The sequence below is a fragment of the Gadus chalcogrammus genome, chromosome 3 (genome assembly GCF_026213295.1).
Source record: "Gadus chalcogrammus isolate NIFS_2021 chromosome 3, NIFS_Gcha_1.0, whole genome shotgun sequence".
Classification (NCBI taxonomy): Eukaryota; Metazoa; Chordata; class Actinopteri; order Gadiformes; family Gadidae; genus Gadus; species Gadus chalcogrammus.
The window spans coordinates 12,060,269-12,083,645 of record NC_079414.1 but is presented as its reverse complement, the minus strand read 5'-3'; the positions used below and the strand labels follow the sequence as shown (position 1 = coordinate 12,083,645).

The window sequence follows — 23,377 nt, the reverse complement described above, 5'->3', positions numbered from 1 at the left end:
TATCCCATCCTCGGTCTCAATCAAAACAAGCGTGTTTACACTTCACATCTACAGTATATCCAGCAGACGTTTAGAGGAAGGGCACTGAGGAGATCAAAAAGGAGAACACAACTGTGTAATTCATCGTGATCATTATTCATTCATTCTCTTTTAGCCCAACAGTCATAATTTCAATAAATGTCACAAGGGGTTTGCCTTTGATAATTATGCTTTGCATATAGCTGATGTTTATGCTGAAAAAAAACGTAAAATGAATCAGAATAGATAAAAAAGGGGGAATTATTTCAAGCTGCATTCATTGAAATGTATTTGATTCTATTTCGGGATTTTCACAGTTCGTTAGAGTAAATAAAAAAACAACCTAGGTCCAAACACAAATTCCAAGTAACATTGACCTTCAATATGATAGATATACATTGATTTTAAGCTCTTACAAATAATTTCATAATTCACCCCTCATAATTCACTCTCCCCCTGAGTTCGTGAACTCCAGTTGACCAATTTTCAAAAGCTTGGCAAACCAGTCAATTGCATTACAGTTAGTCTATTTAGCTGAAGCATTTTTTGAAAGCGACTTACAATTAGCTAATTCAACAATGAAGCTATAACCTAGAAAGGGACAATTATTCGAATAGATAGAATTCATCACGAAAACAAACTGCTTCAAGTGCGACAATATCCAAACAACAGAATGATAGCAGATTGTATTTTTTTGGATGGGCCAAGATGAAGGGTGAACAGACGAGTCTTCTTGTTCAGCTTAGACAGCTTTTCCTTTTTAACTATAGACTATAAAACACAATAATCACAAAGGCTTCCAGATCTCGGCTTGATGGGGTTTGCAAAGCACGATTTCTGAAAAGAAAGCCTCTTCTCTTCCACCTCGCCTTCAGAATGTTAACCGTATTGTAATCCTAACATATTTGTAGTTATCCTTCATTTCTTTTTTTTGGTCCTTTGCCTCGCATACAAACCTGCACATCCATATTAGGTACATCATTTGAGAAATCATTCACAACTACTAATCTTAATTCCATTACCTTTCGTCTTTCCAATCTCCCTCCATCTCTCTGACGGCGTTTGCTGCACGATCCACCAACTCACATCAAAACAAACACAAACAACACACACACACACACACACACACGCACCATCCCTTCATCCCTCCGGCGCTGAATCCGGCCCTCGGCAGTTTGACTGCGACGGCGACGGCAAGATCACCCCTGATGAGCTGAAGGAGGCGATGAAGGGCCTCCTGGGGGAGAAACTGAAGAAGGGGGAGCTGGAGGAGATCCTGGCGGACATCGACCTCAACAAGGATGGCAACATCGACTTTGACGGTGAGTCTCACCCCGGGGGGAGAGGGGTCAGGGGTCATGGTGGGGATCTGGTTAAATAAGGTTAATTTTTGGGGCGCCCGGTGGTTCACCTGGGTAGAGCGCATTCCGCTAAGGCTCAGTCCTTACGGCAGCGACTCGGTTTCGATGCCTGCCCGTGGTCTTTGGCTGCATGTCCTACCCTCTCTCTCCCATACCTTCCTTTCTAACTCACTGTATCTTTATGAATTAAGCATAAAAATAAGTGGTCCATTTTATACAATACATAATCCCTAACCTAATGCGCTCTTAATCCAAGTATGATGTCAAATAGGGAGGGTCCTCCTTAGCAAAGGAAACCGCATCATTAGGAAAGACTTTAGCGCCTTAAATGTGGCTGAGGTTGAAGGTTACGTCCCTCCCAGCAGATTTACATTTCTTCGAACCAACGAATCCCAGAGGGCCCTTGAGGGAAAGACGTGCTGTATCCATCCGGGTGGGGGAGCATGGCTGAACGCATTCGGAGCACACGCACACGATCCGTTCCTCAAAGTTGAAACCTCAAGCAAACCGCGGACGGGCAGTCGGGAATAGATATGACTGGGATCTAAATCTACAAAAAGGGCGATTTCCGCTAGGGAATAGGAGTGAGGGGACCAGGAGCTGAAGGAGAAGGGAAGGAGATTCTAATGAAGGAAACAGGGGATGGGCGGGGAGCAAGGTGACAATGAGGAAGACCAAGTCAGACGTATTGGAAAAGGCCTGGTCCAGCTGAATCAGTAGTACATTAAGCAGATCAATGTTCCTGCTGCACCCCCCAACTACACACAAACTCAACGCATTGGCAGCTCAAGGACTTGCTGGACTCACACACACACACACACACACACACACACACACACACACACACACACACACACACACACACACACACACACACACACACACACACACACACACACACACACACACGCAAACAGCTCATCAAAACAACAGCTATAGATACACACACAAAAAACAAGCACAAACACACACCTTGAAGACCGTACATGTGCACATATTTAAGCCCAACAGGAGTGCCACACACACACACAAACACACACACACGCATCAAAACAATGGCTATAGGATGACACAAGCCCCCCCCCCCCCCACACACCCACCCACCCACCCACCCACCCACCCACCCACCCACCCACCCACACACACACACACACACACACACACACACACACACACACACACACACACACACACACACACACACACACACACACACACACACCTGTAAGTTCGCAGCGTATTTAAGTATGTGGACTGACCCATTAAACACCCCACTTCCCTCTGTCTACCCACAATCTGATCAATTACAATTACTTGAGCCTTTGCCAATAGGCGTGTTATTGTCAGAAGGCATCCATAGACAGGCCCTCGACGACCCCTCCAACCAGCCTCCACACAGCCTAGCCTACATATTAGATTGTGCAATGGGCAACTGGACCCAGGGGCCTACTGGAACCCTTTACAAGGAAACGCCTGCGTGGTTGAACAGACTACTTAATGACATCTCCCCCAATGGGCTGTCTGTCTGATGCCTGTCTGTCTCTCTGTCTAGGGACAGACAGGCGTGCACCGTGAATGCCTCCGCTCTGAGACATCCATGGAGGCTCCTCACTTTTCATTACAATAGTTTTGTAACTTTTCCACTAACACTAACCCCAGGAGAAGAACAGCCTTACCTCTACACTTTCTAACGATAGGTCTAATTCAATTGATATTTATTTAATTGTCATTCTGAAATGTTGTGTCGGGGGTTTTTGTGGGTAAAAATTCTCTTTGAACGGTGCTTCAGAAACAAAGTGTCTTTCTGCCCACCACATAAACGTAGCTTTTGAAATTATATTAGGAACAGTGAAAGCTTAGACCTACTGCACAAAGCTAGGCTACTTCAACGATAAGAGTCAACCGCACAAAAGAGGATGTGATGAGTCACAACAGCAGCTGCGGGCTTAAATGCAGATGAAACAGGTGGAAAATGATAATGAATAAATATGAAACAAGATAAAGAGGAGGTATAAAATAGTTTTTTATCATAATCTGGCACTACTTATAGCATGATAAAACATTGTGCAGGTTCAGTAAAGTCATTGGCAAGGAGAAAAGACAACGAGAAACTTTCTTTGTAAACAGCAATACATCTGAATAGTCAATCCGTTGGTCGAGCCTTGGCTCCGGGTTAGGAAACGACTAAAAACGATCCGTGCCCGTGGGGCCTGTCTGATGCATTACTAAAGAGAGCATCCTCAAGAGGGGTCCCTGGCGGGCCTCGTGCCACTGGATTAGGCCTTGAATTTACAGTCGGTCCGTTGAGCCGATCAATGAAGTCATCCCTTAAAGATCCACCGGAACATTATTTCACTGAGTCGTAGGAAGAAGGCAATATTGATTGGAGACCTAAATGGCCCGCAGCTACCCATAATCACTGTCGTCAAGTGACTGAAAACACCGCTAACGACTCGCCTTGATTGACAGCAGATTGCTGGGGAAAGTGAGGACTAAACTTCCTCGTTCGAACAGACGCTGAACGTCTCATACCTAGCCTGTCCATAAAAGAACAAAACAGTTTGTACGTTGAACGCCAATTGGATTGTGTGCTTTGCCTATGTGCTTCAATTAACAAAACAAGAATAAAAACCGGACCAAATTCAAAATGTTCAACTTTAATGCATGTTTGGGGCAAAGTTTAGCCGTTTCCCATTCATATAATGACTATAAGCTTACTTTATACTATCTTAATGACAAGCCATTGAATGACAATGAATAATCGAACAAGCTGGCCCTCTGCACTCCCCCTACTCACCTGTTTCTGTAGAACTGAACTTTCATCAAAGCAAACGAAACCTAGACTAGATGACGTGAATAAAGCCGGGACATAACAAGGGTGCACTTGCCAAGATGTATTTTACCGTGGATCCCAGCCTCGCCCGCCGGAGAGAACAATATACTCGAAAACAAATCTACCTTCCTCTGTAAGCAATTTTGAGCAGGTTAATTCAATATAGAATGTAATACGCCTACATTATTGTTTTCTAGCGGACTGGCCAATCGATTGCAGCCTATTAGTTTAAGTACATGTAACTGGGTTTATTATAATATTATGGATTGGTATTTGGTACCATTGTTACTTGTCCAAACAGAGCTAGGAATAGGTTGTCTATTTTTCTGTCATTATTATTGAGGTATGCTGTTAATTCTGTGCAACCCTTATCTTTCTCCTGCAGAATTTGTCATGATGCTGTCTGCGAGGTAAACAGAGGGACGCAAGCCCGCAACGCTTTGGAAGAACACAAGTGAATGAATGCAACTTTAGTAGTTGTTCCATTTGTGATGCAGTATATGTTGCACTACTGTTTGCTCCAAAGTATTATTGTATACATTTAGTAACATAATTGCTGCTACATTGAACATGGTGGGGCATCAATAAATCGTAATGCGCTACTTTAGCGCCCCTAAAAGGCTGCAGACAGAACTGCTATCTCTTGTTACTGTAAATAAACAACTATAATACGTGCGTTGAAAAAGAAGTGCATTTATTATTGGACACATAACTGAATTAGTGTTTAAATGGTAATACCTTTTAAGGGCATTCTCAATTTGCCTCCTTTGGATCTTAAATAACTACCATCAAGTCAAGAGGGACTTGGTTCAAATCACTCTCATCCTTCGTCTACAACAAAGTGTTTAGACCGTAAGAGACAGCTCAGTGCTACTTTTCCGTATGCCACTGTATGAATGTGCGTTTTAACATAATTATTGTAGTCAACATTACCAACAAAGATTGCTGAATCTTTGGGAGCGGATACACACATGAGATAAATAAAATACAACAATAGCAACACTCAACTCTAATCTCCACACTGAAAGAAAACGAATCACGCTCAATGACTAGCATAGTGGAACAGGCCTAGGCTACCAACATCATTTGACGAACGACATTTGGAAGCAGGGGATGAACTGGAAGAAAGAACATTTGTGTAATTTGAGGCTGATTGTGTCCGTATTGGATTTAAAGTGGGAAACAAAATGTGCATCTTGTTCCACACAATTGGAAGAAAAGCAATATGAATGAATAAATGAGGCCTTATGGCCTCGTTTCATTCAAGCATTGCCCAGCGACTCTCGTCCACGTTGACATGCAGGACTAGATGTGAAGGGTGCCGTGTAAATAAAAAAGTGGAAAAGAACAGTGTGACTTAAAATTTCAAAATAACCATGTATGGACTTTCTTTAAGCTCAGACTATACATCAGGCTGGATTCGGCACAAATAATTTCCATATCATAAAACATCATTGATCTCTTACTAAATCTTCTTTCCTTTTTCGTATCAAATCATCAACACTTAATTTCCAACCTCCAAAATTCAAAAGAATTGTCTATGTAACCTGCGTGTTCATTTGTTTACAATTCATTATAAAGCACTCTATGGCCGTGGGATTGGTTAAAATCGACAAAGGAGGAGGAAGGCAGCGTTGCAAGGACAGCCAAGGTTAAATCAACACATGTGTTGTCTCGGTGGGGGTGATGGTGTCCCTGAGATTTCTCTGCCCTCAATCCAGGCTTCTTCTGTCTGGTGTCGTGTCACATTTCCAGAGCAGCGATTGTTCAGTCTTTTAAATAAGTGCCAACGTGGTTTTCCCAACCATTAACGGAAAAGTTCACATTCTGCGTCGGAAGCCAGCGTACGAGTGTTTAAAACAACAGGAAGCACGTTGCTCGAGGTAAGCAGCAAAAACAACAAATTAAGTCATTTGGCAACTGGTAGATAAGTAGGTTAGATGGATGTGCCTTGGGAGGGAGAGGAGATGGAGTATGAGGAGAGGAGAGGAGGAGGACATGGAGAACGAGGAGAATGAGGAGAGGGAGAATGAGGAGAGGAGGAGGTCATGGAGAACGAGGAGAATGAGGAGAGGAGGAGATGGAGAATGAGGGGATGAAGAATGAGGAGAGGAGGAGGAGATGGAGAATGAGGGGATGAGGAAAGAGGAGAGGAGGAGGTCATGGAGAACACAGAAAGGAGGAGATGGAGAATGAGGGGATGAAGAATGAGGAGAGGAGGAGGAGATGGAGAATGAGGACAATAAGGAGAATGAGGAGAGATGGAGAATTAGGAGAAGGGGATGGAGAATGAGGAAAGGAGGTGGAGATGGAAATGAGGGGAGGAGGAGATGGAGAATGAAGGAGAGAATGAGGAGAGGAGGAGGAGATGGAGAATGAGAAGAGGAGGAGGGGATGGAGAATGAGGAGAGAATGAGGAGAGGAGGAGGAGATGGAGAATGAGGAGAAGAGATGGAGAATGAGTTGAGGAAAGGAGAGGAGGAGATGGAGAATGAGGAGAGGAGGAGGGGGAGATGGATTGGGAGAATGAGGAGAGGAGGAGGGGGAGATGGAGTGGGGGAATGAGGAGAGGAGGAGGAGTGGCAGGTGAAGGAGTGGGGAGACTGAGGAGAGGAGAAGGAGTGGGAGAACGAGGAGAGGAGAGAGGGGAGGCTGAGGATTAGGGGAGAAGAAGGAGGAGATGAAAGGAGCAGGGCGAGAAAATGAGGAAGAGAAAAGGAGACGAGGATGAGCTGGCGCATATGGGAAGAAGAAGAGGAGGGGAGGAAGGGGAGTGGAGAGGAGGAGTCTTTAGGGGAGGAGAAGGAGGAGCACGTGGAGGAGCGTTGCGCTCTAGTCGTCGGGGACGCTCTGCAGGTAGGTGAGGATGTGCTGGATCTTCTGCAGCCGCTCCCGGAGGCTGGTCATGGCCAGGACCGAGAGCTGGTGGCGCGGGTCGATGGGCAGCACGGCCAGGAGCCACCAGCAGCAGGCGGGACCGTTGGGGGTCGCCTGGAGAAGGAGGAGGAGAATGAGGAGAATGAGGAGAAGGATTTAGGGTCAGTACACAAGACCTACACAAAAGCCCAGTTGTCACGTTTACTTTTTAATTGATGCAATAATGAGTCGCTCAAAGGTAATGATACGGAGGTTATCGACCAATGTGTTTAATGGACTGAAGATTAGACGGAGAAACACCGCGCTTCAATGGACCTAACAGCAACTCCAATTCTAGTGCCCGAGTTTGCTTGTTGGACGTGTGGGTTTGTGTGAATGTAAGGGCCTGGCTTTAGTGTGTTGTGTCTACCTGTGACAGCGAGCGTGCATGCGTGTGCCTTAGGAGGCAATAAGTCGCACAAGGATTAGCCAGGGGAACAAGGACCAATCATATTCTTAACCTGGGCTGACCTCAGGAGACTCCGCCCCCTGCCTGACATCAGCTCTAAATAGTGTGTTCTTGAATCCTTCCGAGCAGCTTTCTTGCGGCATTTCTTGGAGGCACGCCCCCTTTTTGTCTTCATCTCTCGGAATTCTGAGAGTAGACCGAGAGCAGTGATGACGCTCTCAACAAAAAGGGCTGCGCCCGTAAAGAGATTTATTTTCTTTGTATTTGTACCACATTGGTCATTTATAATGTTCTTAAACACTTGATAACATTGCTACTTTATTCTGGTAACCGATTTATGCATTGCACGGTCTTGCTGAGCGTACAATACAATGTCAAGTTGTGTTTTTCGTTTTCGGGCTGGCTTGCTAAAGAGGATATTGTATCTAAAAATAAAAAACGACCAATTTCATGACACAATCACAAAGACGAACGGGAACGCTATAAATGCTCGGAGACTGGAAATGACGTCAGAAGTGCAACTCGGAAGGCTGGCGTCCGAGGATTAAGGAACACACCTTAAGCCCTTTGATTTAAGACCAGGGCAGGGTCACGACCACACCACTACAGGAATGGAGGATTAAACCCCCAATGACTCCGGTGGTCCATTATCATTCAGATTCCTCATTCTGAAACATTTCTTTGCCCAATTTCTAGAGGCATTGGGAGGTTAAGCTCAGAACAGTTTGCAGCAACTCAACAACCTTTATATATATTTAAAGAAGGTAGAGACACACTTTAAGGCCCATTCTAGAACCTTGTCCTCACCTTTCCCATCTCTTAACTGAATGATAACTAAACATGGTTAACACACTGCAGAACCCGGATCACACACATTGTGGGATAGAGGATGGGGAGGGTGGGGGGTGAACCGTACCTGGATGTCGGCCTCGCGGGCAGGCATAGGTCCGAAGTGCTGGAGGATCTGGTTGTGGAAGCGCACCTTGAGGTTCTGGAACCACCTGACCGCCTGGTCGTACACGCCGTCATGGAGCCGCTGCAGCCGGACCAGCTCCTCGCCGTCCTCTACCTGGGGGAGGAACACCTGTTAGCTCCACCCATCCACAGAGCCCCTCCTACTCACAGAGCTCATTCATAGCTCCACCCACTCAGAGACCCTCATTCATATAGCTTCTCCCACTCAGAGCCCCTTTCATTCATATGGCTCCTCCCACTCAGAGCCCCTCTCATTCATATAGCTCCTCCCACTCAGCCCCACTCATTCACATGGCTCCTCCCACTCAGAGCCCCTCTCATTCATTTAGCTCCTCCCACTCATTCACATAGCTCCTCCCACTCAGAGCCCCTCTCATTCATATAGCTCCTCCCCCTCCTAGAGCCCCTCTCATTCATATAGCTCCTCCCACTCAGATCCCCTCCTTCATATAGCTCTTCCCACTCCTAGAGCCCCTCTCTTTCATATAGCTCCTCCCAATACTAGAGCCCCTCTCATTCATATAGCTCCTCCCCCTCCAAGAGCCCCTCTCATTCATATAGCTCCTCCCACTCAGATCCCCTCCTTCATATAGCTCTTCCCACTCCTAGAGCCCCCCTCTTTCATATAGCTCCTCCCAATCCTAGAGCCCCTCTCATTCATATAGCTCCTCCCACTCCTAGAGCCCCTTACATAGACAGCCCCGCCCCCTCATAGAGCTGCTCCCATCACCAGGGCTCTTCCGACCAGGGCTTACCCGGGTGTCCTCCAGGTGCTCGATGTCCGCAATGCTGTAGCCGTCCCGCATTCCCCGGGACAACACCCGGAACCGCTTCCCCCCGATGGTGTCCACCACGGAGCGGCCGTCGGGGAGGAAGTGGACGCTCCGGATGATCAGCATGCAGCCGTGGTCCACGAACCTCGAGGCGGAACAGGGTTGTTTAGGTAGGTCCCGGTGAGACACCAGGAGTACTTAACGCTGTTGTAGCGCAGATTGTTACCATTTAAAGCTGCTGTCCGTCACTTTGTTACTACTTAAAGCTGCTGTAGGTCCTGGTGATACACCGCAGAGTACATAAAGCTGTAGGTAACATTGTTACACCGGGAGGAATACTGCTATACGACATATTGTTACTACTTAAAGCTGCTTTACGTCACATTGTTACACCAGGGGAATACTTAAAAAAATAAAAATAATAATAATTGTTAGCCAATATTATCACTTTAAAAACATGATATTAACTAACTCTTTGGAATACTTTCAGGAAAACTTCAGAAACCTTTTTTACTTGTGATGTAAATCCAGGGGCTTTTCCCCTCATAATTTAACATTATTTGGTTCAATGCGTACTGAAGCCTTGGCACATGAAGAACACTACTTGCATGTGAGGAAGATCGTATAAACGGTCTCTAACTTTAGCCGACCACCTTAAATCCAAGCAGCACAGCGCGTTCCTAATCCAACCAGAACAAATGAATGCATAAAAAAACACCCCTGATATCTTGATCTACAACAAGGAACACCAGCCGCTCTCTATATCCCCTGAAAAGTCTCTTCATAACAACACCGAGAAGAGGGGAGCAAAACTGAGCCAGAGAGGACCGGCAGGTCATCCTGACCCGAAGGAGGGCAGGAAGACACCCACCGCACGCATGCGTGCGTGCTTGCGAGAATCCCTGTTGATGTGCGCACGTACATTTGTGTTTGAGAGTTGGTGTGCGCATGTTTTTGTGTGTGTGTGCGTCTGGGTCCACGTTTGCCTACCCTTGGGTGGGGTCACTGATGCACATGCCAAACTGGCGCGTGCCGGTGTCCATGCAGCGGCGGATCATCAGGCGGTAGCGGGGCTCGAACACGTGCAGCGGACACGGCACCGTGGGGTAGGCCATGGTGCACACGAAGATAGGCACGCTGCGGGTCAGGCTGCCACACACACACACACACACACACACACACACACACACACACAACGGGTCAGGTCACGTGACACCACACACCACTTCATTGATCTACCGTATACATCACATTTCAGGATAACGCAAATAATTACAGATAGAGCTCAAATACACAATACATGTCCAATAAGATGAGGTCAGAATACATAGCATGAAACCTAATAATAAGCGGACGGAAAATAAGGGTGTCACAGCAGCAGAAATACAGGACGGAATTATAACAAATATCACGTATTTAATATGACAAAATGCCAAGAATTAGTAATGAGGCTGAAACTGATTTTGCTCGAGAGGTAGGAATGTAAAGTAGGAAAAATGAACCTAAAAAGGGTAAGAATGAGAGTGGAAGAAGGGGGATGTAACAGATCAGTGAGGAGGAGAGAAGGTGAGGAGGAGAGGAGGTAAGAAGGTGCAGAGAGGAAGTGACAGGGTCAGCAGGTTGGTGGGATGGTGGGGAGAGAGAGAAGGCAAGAAGATTAGACGTTGAGGAAGAGAGAGGTTGAGGAGTTCAACGGGGTGGTCAGGAGGCCAGGAGAAAAGCAGCTCAGAAGATAAGGAGACGTGAGGAGGTGACTCACTCGGACAGCTCCTGCGTCTCCTCGAGGTTGGTCTTGCTCCTCTCCTTGTGCTCCTCCCCCAGCCGCTCCCTGATGAGGTCATCCAGCACCCGGGTCACAACGTACTTCCTGCACGCCAGGTACTGGAGCGGGGGAGAGAGAGGGAGTGAGGTGGAGAGAGAAAGAGGGGAGAAATCTCAGATGTATATAAATTGACTGCCTTTATACAGCACTTCCCTAACCAGTGGCAGCTCAAAGCGCTTTATAACATTGCCTATCAATCACCCATTCCTTCACACATTCACACACCGACGGCGGAGTCTATCCATGCCAGGCCACAGCCACCTCGTCGGGAGCAGTTAGGGTTAGGTGTCTTGCTCCTTGACACCTCGACAGCTAGGAGGAGACGGGGGATCAGACTAGCCGGTGTGAATTTCGTTAACGAAAAATATGACGGAAAATGTTCGTCAACTACCTTTTTTCCGTGACTAAGACGAGACGTTGACGAGCTAAAAATAGATCTTTGATAAAAACTATGACGAAATGTAATTTTTGTTTTCGTTGACGAGACGGGACTAATATGTCCAATCATTACCCTCCCGTAAGGTTGTTATGCAACTGTTCACTCCTCCAGTAAATAGGACGGACCTTAGCTACGACTTAGCAACGGGAGGTATAGTCCACTCAGCTATGAGCTAACGTTATGCATTGTACATATTTATAATTCGAAATTCTTCCCAGTTTTATTCCACAGATACTAGGATAGCATATAACCGCGTTGTCTGATTAGTATAATTCATTTTTCACAATTGACCAGCTCTCGTTTTGAGGAAAATCACCGCGCCATTCGTTTCAATGGGAATCGCCACGGTCTATATACTTTTCAACATAAGGTGGACTTTGAAATTCGTCCCAGCCTTTATACCCAAGATACTATAGGGTCTATAGCATATAACCGCAATTTCTGATTACAGTTTAATGCATTTTTGACAATTTACCAGCTATCGTTTTGGTTCTACACAAACCAAATTAACAAGGGGAAATCCTATGCCACACAAACCTTTTATAGAAAATGAACTATTTTGTTGCGAATTGATTTGTGAGTTTGCTTTACCAATGATGTAAGTAATATTGAGAATAGATTGTCTTTATATAAAAATAAAAAAAAACTGACGTTGACAAACTTTTCCTTTTAGTACCCCAGGGGAATGCATGAACGCCTCGACCTGTTTCGATTGGTAGTGATTTTCACCTCTTGAAATTAATTTATTTTAATTTTGAAAGAAACAACACGTGGAAGCAATGAAGAACGCCATCTCTCGTTCGGGTTGTTTAGAACTGAAAATCCGGTTGCTAGGAAAACGTAACGTTTTCACTTTAGTACTCTATTTGAGTGGAACAACTTAGCAGGTGTCCATATATATAGGGTTAGCCTAATTGAACTAGTTTAAAAAAGGTAATGACTAAAGTAATGACTAAAAGTTGACTAAAATGTAAGGACTTTTCGTTGACTAAAACTAGACTAAAACTACAAAGGAAAAGAATGACTAAAATGTGACTAAATCTAATAAGCATTTTCGTCAAAAGACTAAATCTAAAATAGCTGACAAAATTAACAATGAGACTAGCACTCTTCCAGTTACCAGCCGACCCGCTCTACCTCCACACAAGCCGAGGGTCTTACCTCCTTCAGGCTCTCCTTGCAGAGGGGACACTGGGGCGTGTGGTCCAGGCAGCGCTCCAGACAGCTCTTACAGAAGGTGTGTCCGCAGGGCGTGGTGACGGGCTCGTAGAACAATCTGTAGACCAGGGGAGCGCACCACTGTCATGTGGTCGTAGGAAACCATACGTACAGGGGGACGCACTGCTGGAACACAGCTATGGATGAAGCGACATGCTCGGCACGAGGCACGGGCGTGTAAAACACCCGGCGTTGGCTTGTTGAATGGAAGCCACGGGGGCCATTCTGGTCTCAAATAGAAAAGGACCACCCAACGATAGGTAGCCAGCTGGCTGACCTTGGGCATTATTTAAGGGGCTGTAGTTAAGGTTGGAGTACCATCATTTGAATTTGCCATAACATAACCATCCGTCAGCAATTAGCGAGTGAAATGGGCCACGAGAATATCTGTTTCCAATTGCCTGCCTCTGTGTGAGGTTGCTCAGACTTAGCACTGCTCACGGCCCCGTTCTGAGAGGACTCATTTCCTGGAGTCAAATCGTACTCTTTAGAACCGTTATTGATTGAACACCGGAATGTAAAATATTGGTCAATGTTTTGCAAGGACCTATTTGTGACTGTCCTCAGCCTATCTTGTAAATTGCTTTGGATTAACTTCATCTGCTGACTTAAATGCGGAGAGAGCCTTCAACCCTCCCCCCAGGGATAAGTGGTCCCTTTATTGACTTGTGTTCTGTGTGAGCTCCCCGGGCTCTCACCTGATGCAGAGGGCACACTCCAGGTCACTGGACTTGGGCTGGCCCTGGGGGATCGACCTCCTGGCCGGGGAGCAGGAGGACACCTGGCCCCGGGGCGCCTCACTCTGCTCACCTACAGCGAGACGGAGGGAAAAACAAAGACACAGGAACACGCCGTCACCCCAGGAGGAAGGCAGCGTCTCAACATGGTTACCGAGACCACCGAAGGAACCATAGTAGCGGGTTATTGATTTGTTTGAGCAAACATTGAACAGTGAAAGAACCAGTGTCATATCCAGAAGATACCTGTATACTGTAATGCCATGCATTGAGAGTCACTAAACCATTCACAAACGACCAATTATCTACCATCTATCATACAGTGGTTCAATGTTGACATGTTGCATTACACATCGACATTCAGTTAAGCTTTATATATGCAAGATCAACAATGAGTAGGTGAGAATACTCACTGGCCTCCAGGTATAGGGTTCTGGGTGTTTCAGTTTAAACAGTACCTCTATCCTGAATCCTGACCTTCTATTTAGCTGTAGTTTAGAACTGAATTTGTGTGTCATCTCTGACCAGCAGTTCCTAGACATTTGAGCTAGACGCATGTTGTCTGAACGGCGTCTGAACGCTGACCGCTGTACGCTAGCGGGTCACGAGTGTCTGCCCCCGCCCACACGGACCTCCTTGTCTCTTCTGCTTGCTCCCCCCGACGCTCCGCAGCCCTGGCCCCGCCCCCGACACCGACAGCTTCCTCTTCAGCAGGCCGGCCCGGTCCTGGTCCCCCAGCTGGGGGGCGGACCACACGCGCTTCAGCCCCTCCCCCCCGAGGCCGGCCGCGTGGCCGCAGAGCGAGTTGGTCCGGCTCAGAGCGGCACGCTCCACGCTCTCCGGCGGCTCGTCAGTCTAGAGGAGAGGTACGGCGGGAATAATGTGTTAGGAATACAAAGGAATACTCCCTCAAACAATAATGTGTTAGGAATACAAAGGAATACTCCCTCAAACATTCACTCAAACAATAATGTGTTAGGAACATCAAATGAATATTCACTCAAACAATAAGGGTTTAGGAACATCAAATGAATATTCACTCAAACAATAAGGGTTCAGGAACATCAAATGAATATTCACTCAAACATTCACTCAAACAATAAGGGTCTAGGAACATCAAATGAATATATATCCACCGTGTGGTTTGGCAATATATATATATGCTTGAGCACGATGCTCTAACCCTTTACGGCTCAGTATCTAGAACCGTTTCACTTAAAGACACTTTCGATAATAGTGTCTGCTAAATGTCTAATCAATTCTAGACTTGACATTAAAACCGTTGACTCGTGATACGACTAAACAGATAAAGGTGGACCAATTGGATGTCCGACCTTCTCTGTGGCGTTGTGCAGCGAGGCAGCGCGGGTCAGGTGACAGGGGTTCGCCGGGCCGGTTCGCTCCGGCTCGTTGTGCGTTCCGCTAGAGTCGGCGTCGGAGGTGGCGTTGGCGAGGGTTTTGGCGCGGATGTGTGGCGAGGCGTGGCTCTGCGTGGTCGCCCTCAGGCCCTCCTTCACCGTCTCCCCGGCCGGAGAGAGCAGGTCACACAGGATCTGTCGACCGAAGAAGGACGGCGTAAACACCCAGGACATACCTTTGTTTAAAAATGGCGTGCCTCAAAATGGAGACCGGGCCGTGATAAAGGAATGAGATGCAGAGGTCAACGTGATCATTGAAGGGGAAATGGATGTAATTGAACACATTCCGGATAGTTAACAGTCCTATCCCTCTCCGGGGAAGGGACAGGGTTCGATCCCCAGTGTCTGCAGTCATAATGGATCTAATATGTAATGACTAACAAAAAAACTGAATGCTGCGACATTTAACAACTGAAGAGAAATCAAATTGAACGGTTTGACGAAATACTGTTAACAAAACAAACTTGCCCTGAGGTAAAAGCCTTAACAGAAACAGGAATGTTATGGGTTGTCTGCTCCAAGCACTACACACAAATTGCTTCCCTGCAGGCAACAACAGACTCAACACGCGGGGGCCAAGCTAATGTTCCGCTAAGACGGCTTGCAAGGCGTACGTCTAATCACAGGATTGACATATTGACCCATCCATTCTTTTTTCGTATTTGTGTTGATACTTGTTTGCCCACATTGAGATGTTCTCCAGCGGATAAGGATAGAAATGAGCACATGCTTATCCTCCAATGATAAGATTGAGAAACACAAAAACATCAACAGCTCGATAAGAAGGCCTCAACAACCTAGGGTCAGGAGGTAGTCGTTTCCTTGTGTGCGGGTGTCCTTTAATAAAGCCCAATAAATTTGAAAGCATATTTAATCTCTGATCAAAAGTTGCATGGGCTGCAGTTGTCAAAGTTAACGACATTTATATGCTATTTAGTAAGTTTAAAATAATGATAATTAAAGAGGGAATTCATCTACTGTCGCAGCAACAGGTTTTGAATGTAATTTTAAACTTTAAAATCGGGCAGACGGGCAGCCTTTACAGTGACCCTACACACAGTATAGGCTTAGGCCTCATCACAGCAGGCAAAAAGTATGACATTTGGCATCCTTCATTTCCATTGCCAGATCAAGCTTGTTCATAGAACATACATCTCTTCATGTTCTATTTATGTAAAAATGTTGTTCCTCAAAACGTGAATGACGTTTTTGTGCGACTCTTTACAGAGTGCAACTACAGCCGCTATGACTGGCTAACGGCTAGCACCGTTCAGAACAAGCTATTCTGCTGGCTATGTTTGCTGTTCAACATCATTGAGGGGACATGGAACAGCGCCGGATTTAGCAGCCTTAACAGCTTCACCAAGGCAGCTTTAAGACATCAGGCCATGGGTGATGGGTGAGTTTTACTTTGCACTGTGTAGGAGCGATAATGTTGTTGTGATACTAGTTTATAAAGCATTTTTTGTAATGGTTGGAAACACAAATATATTGTTGGAATTTGGGCATTAGGCTTAATGGTAATGCTGTGTGTGGATGTCGTTTAATAAGCATATTAAATGAACCCGTTCACTACTACTCCTGGGGGCTTAATATTCTGGCTGGAATAGCTGTTGTGAAATATGTGGCATAAAGGCCTACAGGCCTACCTGTATGTTTCATTTTTGTCAATGAACCGGAGGTGCACTTGTAATATTGTCGCTACTGAATCCGTTGAAGTTGCGAAAGCATCCGGTGAACATAACAATAACTGTGAACACTTGTTTTTCTGTCATGTGTGTGATGTGCAATCTGGTTGCAGAGTAACATAAGGAAAGATCTGATGGTGATGTTGCATTACTCTGGCTCTGCGGTAATGCAAAGTGGTGTGCGTGTGCGCTGTTGTTGTTGCTGAAGATCAACTGTCTTGTTGTGGATGTTATGCAGTAGCGCATATTGTGGCTGTGTTGGCTGTATCGGCACCTGATATGAAATTTGTGTGCATGTCTGATTGTTTGGGGGTTGGCCGTTGGTGGAATTCGTTACTGAAGGCCCTGACTTAAACACCACGGTATGCTACTGCTAATTTCCAATGAATACATATCTACCCTAGAATTTGTTGAATGATAATTATGAAACCCTTCTTTGTCATCGAGTTATCCATTATTGTTTTTGTTGTGCTTACTGAAAAGGTTCCTGAACCCTTTGGCTAGAGGTTCCCAGACACCAGTTAAAGGAAAGGGTTCAAAAAAGTGTTCAGAAATCATCTAAATGAATTTAATAAAAAGGATGATATCGTCATAGGAGATCATGTTCTGTTTTTTTCCGCCCTAATTTATTAGCTACGGGGCGAATTTCCAGGCACTAGAAAAGTCTTTCGGAGAAGTCACAAGGCCTGAATGACTGGCCTGATCAGAGCTAACATCCATACATGCTGACGTGTTGTATGAATATCGTGTCTGGCTGATATGCCCTGTGGCGAACTGGAAATTTGACCATAGGGAGCATTCCTAAAAGCAATGCCTAATGAGGTAGACAATTTGGTTTAGACTTTTTCCATGCATTGCTACAGTATTTGGATAACTGCTGATGAATATCTCTGATCAACCGTGGCGGTCCTGATACACAACTTGGAACCCATCATAGCATAACAGTACATATGAAGGCTTTCGTCCCTGTACAGTATTAGTGATCAGTAGGAGTAGGAGAATAAAATGGTTACAATGTAACGGTTGTAGTCCCAGCGTTCCCTCACCATTTCTACTTGGCTTCTGGCCCTGGTGAAGTTGTCGTCCATCGCCAGGCATTGGAGGAAGACCTGAAGGGACTCGTCCGTCTGTCCCATGGCGTGAAGCACCATGGCCTTCTGGAAGAATCCCTGGGGAGGGGGAGAGGAAGATCAGAGGAATCCATCAATCCATACCACTTTATCTATAGACCACATTGGGGACTGAAACTGCAATAAACAGTGCTGAATGTGGAAGAGCTGAGAGTATAGAATAGAATAGAAACATAATAGAAAACTTGTTTTTTTTATAAATTTGCAAGTCAAGGATATAACGCAAGTACACTTTAAACCTTCATTCATCTTAATTAGGAAATATGAAAAGGTATAAGAACTATTTTCTGCCTTGGCCTCAATCTTTTGACCTTTTGCTGACAGTTAGTCATGGCTTCTCTGAGGTGACATAACAGCTGAACAGAATCCCCACAGACGCAAGCTAGAAAGGTCCAGGCTGAGTGGGAGGCTGTTTTGTAACCTAGAAAGAAATTTTCCAGGCTGTCTTTTTCGACCATGGAGCAAGGGAGCACTCATTCCATTGATTAGTTTGTTGACTTCAAATGTTATTCAAATGAATAGCCTATTAGTAAAATGAACTAGGTAGCCTACATATAACTCCAGAGATTCTACTGAACGATTAACAGAGGGACTGGCTTACTTTAAAAGTTAGATTGAACCAGAATCTTAATACAGAGTCATGAAAATGACAAACAAATATCACCTGAGCTTTGGTGGAATTATTTAATAAACATTGATAGATGCATTTCTAATGTCAGCAGACAGTAATAAAAAGATAATCAATAAAAACACCAAGAATAACGACATCAAAAGACTACTACTACTACTGCTGCTAGTACTACCACTTTGCTGCCTGCTATGCGTAGGCATGATCATTTTGCTTTAAGAATCTACCTGAATGTGCTGCCACCATGTGGACACGTTTGGTAATGCTGGCGCATATTGATGACGTCATTCACCCGTGGTTCTATATAATGGTTCGGTTGGTCTTCGTGCATGCAGCTGAGCACATGGTACTGCTAAGTCTCTAATCGTTTGTGCCTTAGACACTTTTTGTAAGTACCTGATTACTTACTGCTTAATTACTGCTTTAGTAAGATATTCTGTTAAAGGCTAATTCTAGTTTCACTGTCTTGCATCATGTAAAACTACTTTCAGTAAGCTGTGTATCCTGTTTTACTCCTGCTATGTAACATTGACATAGGCATCCATTCTGTAGCGGTTGTTCAACATAAATGTACAAATCCCAAGAAGACTAAAGTAAATTTTACAAAAAAGTGAAGCGTTTTGGATTCATTGAAGGATTGAATGGTTATCTAGCTGTCAAGTTCTGTCCAAGAACGCAATGCGAGGGCAGCACAACCACTCTAATAAAGACAATGTATTCAAACAGGGACAGAATTCCACCAACCAGGAGTTAAGGAGAGGGCGGCAGCCATGCTCTGGGTCATTCCAGAAAGACCTACCTCTGCTGAGCGTCTTGCTGTGAGGCAGAATTCCGTGTCCTCCATGGCGAGACGGTACTGTTTGAGACCCGTGTACGCCTCCGCCCGACACAACCTCGCCGCGATTGCCACCTCCACCGACACCTCCTCGAAAGACCCAACCTCCACAGACGCCCCCTTCACCTCCACCGACGCCACCTCGGAACCTACAGCGAAGCAGAGGGATGAAGGAGGTGATTGATAAGATGTCAAAAAAACTAAGCCAATAATTTATTTTGAGACATGAGGTGATGTGACAATGAATAATGTTCCAGCCAGTTAAATAAATCTACAAACTCTTGTCGGATCAAACGGGTAGGCAAAAAACAAGTGATGCAAAGGAGTGGTACAGTTTAGTGTTGGGGTTTAGCCCAGTCGAAACAAAGGTTAGGGTTCGATGGGTGCAGTCTACCTGTAGGCCTCCATGAGTAGGATGCCCTAACCCCCTATGCTCCTAGATGAACAGTAGCTCTAAATCCAATAGCCTCTTCACACAAACACTTTAAGCTGGACAGTCTCCGGTTTATAACCGGAGGGACTGTACTGTATGTGTGAACGCTAATGTCAAAATACTTCCCTTTGGAGTTTACCCGGTCAGGCCCATAATGTAAAGTCTGGAGAATCTGAGAGCCAGAGAATCCACAACCAGAGTGTTGCTGACGTGTTGATGGTGTTTCTATTATTATTCTAGGTAGCTGTTTCTTTTCTCGCTTGTAGTTTGTGTTCTACTTTCCACTGGTATATACACACTTGTTGATATTGAGGGTAGGGATGGCGAAAATGTAAAATATTCTTGACCGGCCACCGAGCCTCATTAACCGGTTATTACCGGTTAACCGATCAGATAAAAATGTGCTATTTGAAATAACAGCCATTTCGAGCCGCGCCAGCCGCCTGCTATTTGGTAACTCTGCTTATCTCTCTCCCGTTCTGCCTCCGACACACACACACACCCGACTGAACTGGGAGGAGTTGTTTCGCGAATCAGCCTAGTTTCCGGTTGCGGTGAATCGCATCATGGAATGCACGCCATTGCACGGTTCTCAGCTGAGTCAGTCAGACTCAGTGCTACCGGAAACTCGACTGAACTGGGAGGAGTCGTTCGCGAATCGTTTGTTCGTTCAGCCTGGTTTCCGGTAGCGGTAAAACGCATCATGGAATGCACGCCATTGCACGGTTCTCAGCTGAGTCAGTCAGACTCAGTGGAGTTAGTGCTACCGGAAACTCGTTCGTTCGTTGAATCGAGTTTCCGGTGAACGAGAGAAACAAACCGGATCGGTTCGTTCGTCCTAAAGACTCGTTCATAGGAACCGGTTCGCGAACGAGCCAACACTACTGTTCATTTAAGAAAATGAATGCTCCGAAGAGACGCCGCTTGTTTAGTTTGGAGGAGACGGAAAAATTGAGGGTGAGGGATAATTATTTTTACTTCACACAAAAATATATCTTGGAATGAGATGGCTAACTAGTGTTATAGCGTTAAGTCTACTCTCCTAATAATTTAGAGATAATTTTCTCCGCCGCTCGCATGCGGTAATAATTAAGACGGTAGAGACGCGGTGTCCGTCCAACTTCCAATAAGTCACCACATCTTATCATCTTTTTTATTTATTCTTTAACCGACAAGCGACAATTTTAATCGGTTAACGTTGATTTCAAATCATCGGTTAACATCCCTAATTGAGGGTACGTCTAAATAAATGCGCCATTGATTTCATCGCAAAAAGAGTCTGCCTTCCGGAGTTGGTAGCCTCACCCGCAACCTTTTGTGTTGTAAGCAAAACAGACAAAATATTGCAATAAATAAAACGAAAAAATAATTGTGCAACATCCATCTTGCAACACTAGGCTGCATACACTCTGTGTCATGCCCTGCCTCCTATAGGTTCTGCCCAGGCGCCACTCCTCGCCCAAGTATCAAGAGTATCTCCAACATGTGTGTTCATGTGTGCAAGGCCTACAAGTCATAATGGGACAAAAAGTCATGCTTGAAATTGAATCAATATTCAGGTATAGAGAAATAAAGATACTTTTTTCTTCCGTCTTTGTGTATGCAAGGAGAATATTCTTGATGACAATGCAACCTGTTTAAGGTTCTGCATAACCCTCTGACTTTATGGTAGAGTTAAAGACATTTATGTAAATAAAGTCCATAAACTGGGATTACCAATTTGGCCAGGCTATGCTATAAGAGCACTATGTTGATTTTGCACAGAAACAAAAACAAGCTTTAATTATGGAGCTAATATATTCCTTTACTAGATTTCATTCTTAGCATTCAGTTAACAAAATTGGTCGAAGTAAAGCGTAAAGTAAACCCTAACCCTATTTCAAAAAATGAATTAACTCGCTTTTATGTGTAAGGACACGAGGTGAGACATCAACTGGAACAGCGTGCAACACGTGTTACACGTTATGTCACTAAAGGGGCTATGACATAACGCATTTTCACATGAATTATCTAACTCCACACAGACTTTGACAACCATAAAAATACTCTTGTTATTTGGTGGTCCTAGACGTGTGGGGGGGGGGTGATGGGTACTATATTGCTTGAACCTAATGGTATTCCCATAGGCTTATTTTCACGTGGTTACGAAGATGGGGTATTCCAACCCTTCCAAAGAAAATCACAATTGAAGTTCTGGCAGGCCATTATTGTAGTCCGATTGAAGTAAAAGGTATACAGTCAAATATAAATGCTGATGTTCAATGATTTAAATGTCAGCAAAGTGAAGGTCCAATGATCTATGTCCAACGAGGTGATTTCATAAATAACTTGACTGACTGGATGTCAGCGTAGAGTCAGACCAACAATATTGGCCTAAGTATGTGCCAAGTGGATATAGTTCTAATGTGTAGGTCTTTATTGGTACAGCCCTACATAAAAGCCACTCAAGATTTCTTATAGCAAGTTATATGACACTGAACCAAAAATCTCAAGTCATCATTCCAATCATGCATCATCTACTGTATAATTCGACGGTGTTACTTCGTTGCCAGTAGCTTGAAACACAGTAGAGTGCATTCAGCTTTCAGTACATCTACACCTTTAAATCATCCCACTAGCATTTATTGAATGCATTTATAAACCCAAGGATTAGAATATTACAAAGTTACAAAACCTTTTCCAAGGTGTCACGATCAGCTTTATGCAACTGACACGTACTGCAGTGCGCATGCCTGGGTCGCAATCACACGAACTGCGCATGTCTTGGTCGCAACAATTAAGTAATCGTGTTGCACGGGCGTTACGTGATTGGAGAATGTTGGAAAGTAGCATTCCGTCAGAGATGATCCATGTAAACAAGTATATTTCAGGGCGTATTATAAGGCATATAATGATCTTCTCTGTTACAATGTAACATAAACAATGTCCTAGCAGGCTACGGTTGGTTCTACATATCCTCAAAAACTCACCTGGTTGTATAACGTCTGATGCCAGCGACACAGCCTCCTTAAAGCATCTCCTGGTGGTCAGTTCCTGGATTTCACATATTGTTTTATACGTTTTAAGATCCTCGGGGAAGAATTTGTCCAAGAGTCCACTAAGAATGACATTCACTTTGAGCTGCTGGTCGGGCGCGTGTGTCCAGTGCACTGGCTCTCCGCACAGCTTGCATTTGGAGAGTTGGCTGTGATCAGTACACCGCCTGCAGTACGAGTGTCCACACGACAGAGTCACCGGTTCACCGAGAAAACTATGACAACTGGGACAGTCAAACATAGGGATGTCCTCGCCTGACCCGGGTTCCTCCTCTGGCTCCGAGACGTTCCTCTTGAAGTTCCGCAGGACACAGTCCACAAAAGTGCTGAGCTGCTCCGGGCGCACCGCCCCGTCGCGCATGACCATGGTGTAGTAATCGATGGCTTCTTTGAGACGGTTCTCAGACGCCAAAGCATCGGCTTTCTGTAGAATAAGTTCCCGGTTGTCGATTTGATCTTCATCTTTCCACTCGCTCTCTGAGTCGGTCTCAATGAAGAATACGCCCTCTCCTTCGTCGTCCGAGGCGGTCTCCACCTCCGGCTGCTGAAGCGACATATTGAGATTGAATCTGTTATCCTATTATTGTAGACTAAATTGCGTCCCAGCTCCTATTTCTAAACATTTTTTTGAGGTGAAGATAGAGTGACTAGTGATACACACATAGCGGTGTGGTCAACCGTTGCTTACGTAAAATGCGGCCACGTGACG

The 23,377-nt window shown here is 45.2% G+C and overlaps 2 protein-coding genes across 2 annotated transcripts in view; one reads left to right on the top strand and one right to left on the bottom strand.

Annotated features, from left to right (window-relative positions):
* The window catches only part of cabp4 (calcium binding protein 4), a 14,715-nt gene extending 9,832 nt beyond the window's left edge, over window positions 1-4,883 (top strand). The window contains exons 7-8 of the mRNA XM_056587220.1: window positions 1,193-1,340; window positions 4,598-4,883. Coding sequence (XP_056443195.1) covers window positions 1,193-1,340; window positions 4,598-4,626 — 177 coding nt within the window. The 3' untranslated portion in view covers window positions 4,627-4,883. The remainder of the gene's footprint in view (window positions 1-1,192; window positions 1,341-4,597) is intronic.
* lonrf1l (LON peptidase N-terminal domain and ring finger 1, like) lies at window positions 3,391-23,377 on the bottom strand. Its single transcript, XM_056585985.1, has 12 exons — window positions 22,603-23,377; window positions 19,165-19,349; window positions 17,654-17,776; window positions 14,836-15,054; window positions 14,134-14,356; window positions 13,463-13,574; window positions 12,708-12,822; window positions 11,045-11,166; window positions 10,276-10,434; window positions 9,268-9,430; window positions 8,454-8,606; window positions 3,391-7,203 (listed from the first exon to the last, which is right to left on the bottom strand). The coding sequence occupies exons 1-12, from the start codon at window positions 23,222-23,224 to the stop codon at window positions 7,045-7,047; spliced, it is 2,355 nt and encodes a 784-aa protein (XP_056441960.1). The 5' UTR covers window positions 23,225-23,377; the 3' UTR covers window positions 3,391-7,044.

What these genes read in the sequence shown, in the direction of transcription:
- lonrf1l (XM_056585985.1), bottom strand. Translation starts at nt 23,224, where the DNA reads ATGTCGCTTCAGCAGCCGGAGGTGGAGACCGCCTCGGACGACGAAGGA. An exon ending in CAGCAAGACGCTCAGCAGAG is followed by an intron (nt 17,777 to 19,164) that starts GTAGGTCTTTCT and finishes CCCCCTCCCCAG; the next exon opens with GGATTCTTCCAGAAGGCCAT. An exon ending in CCAGAAGCCAAGTAGAAATG is followed by an intron (nt 15,055 to 17,653) that starts GTGAGGGAACGC and finishes TTCGGTCGACAG; the next exon opens with ATCCTGTGTGACCTGCTCTC.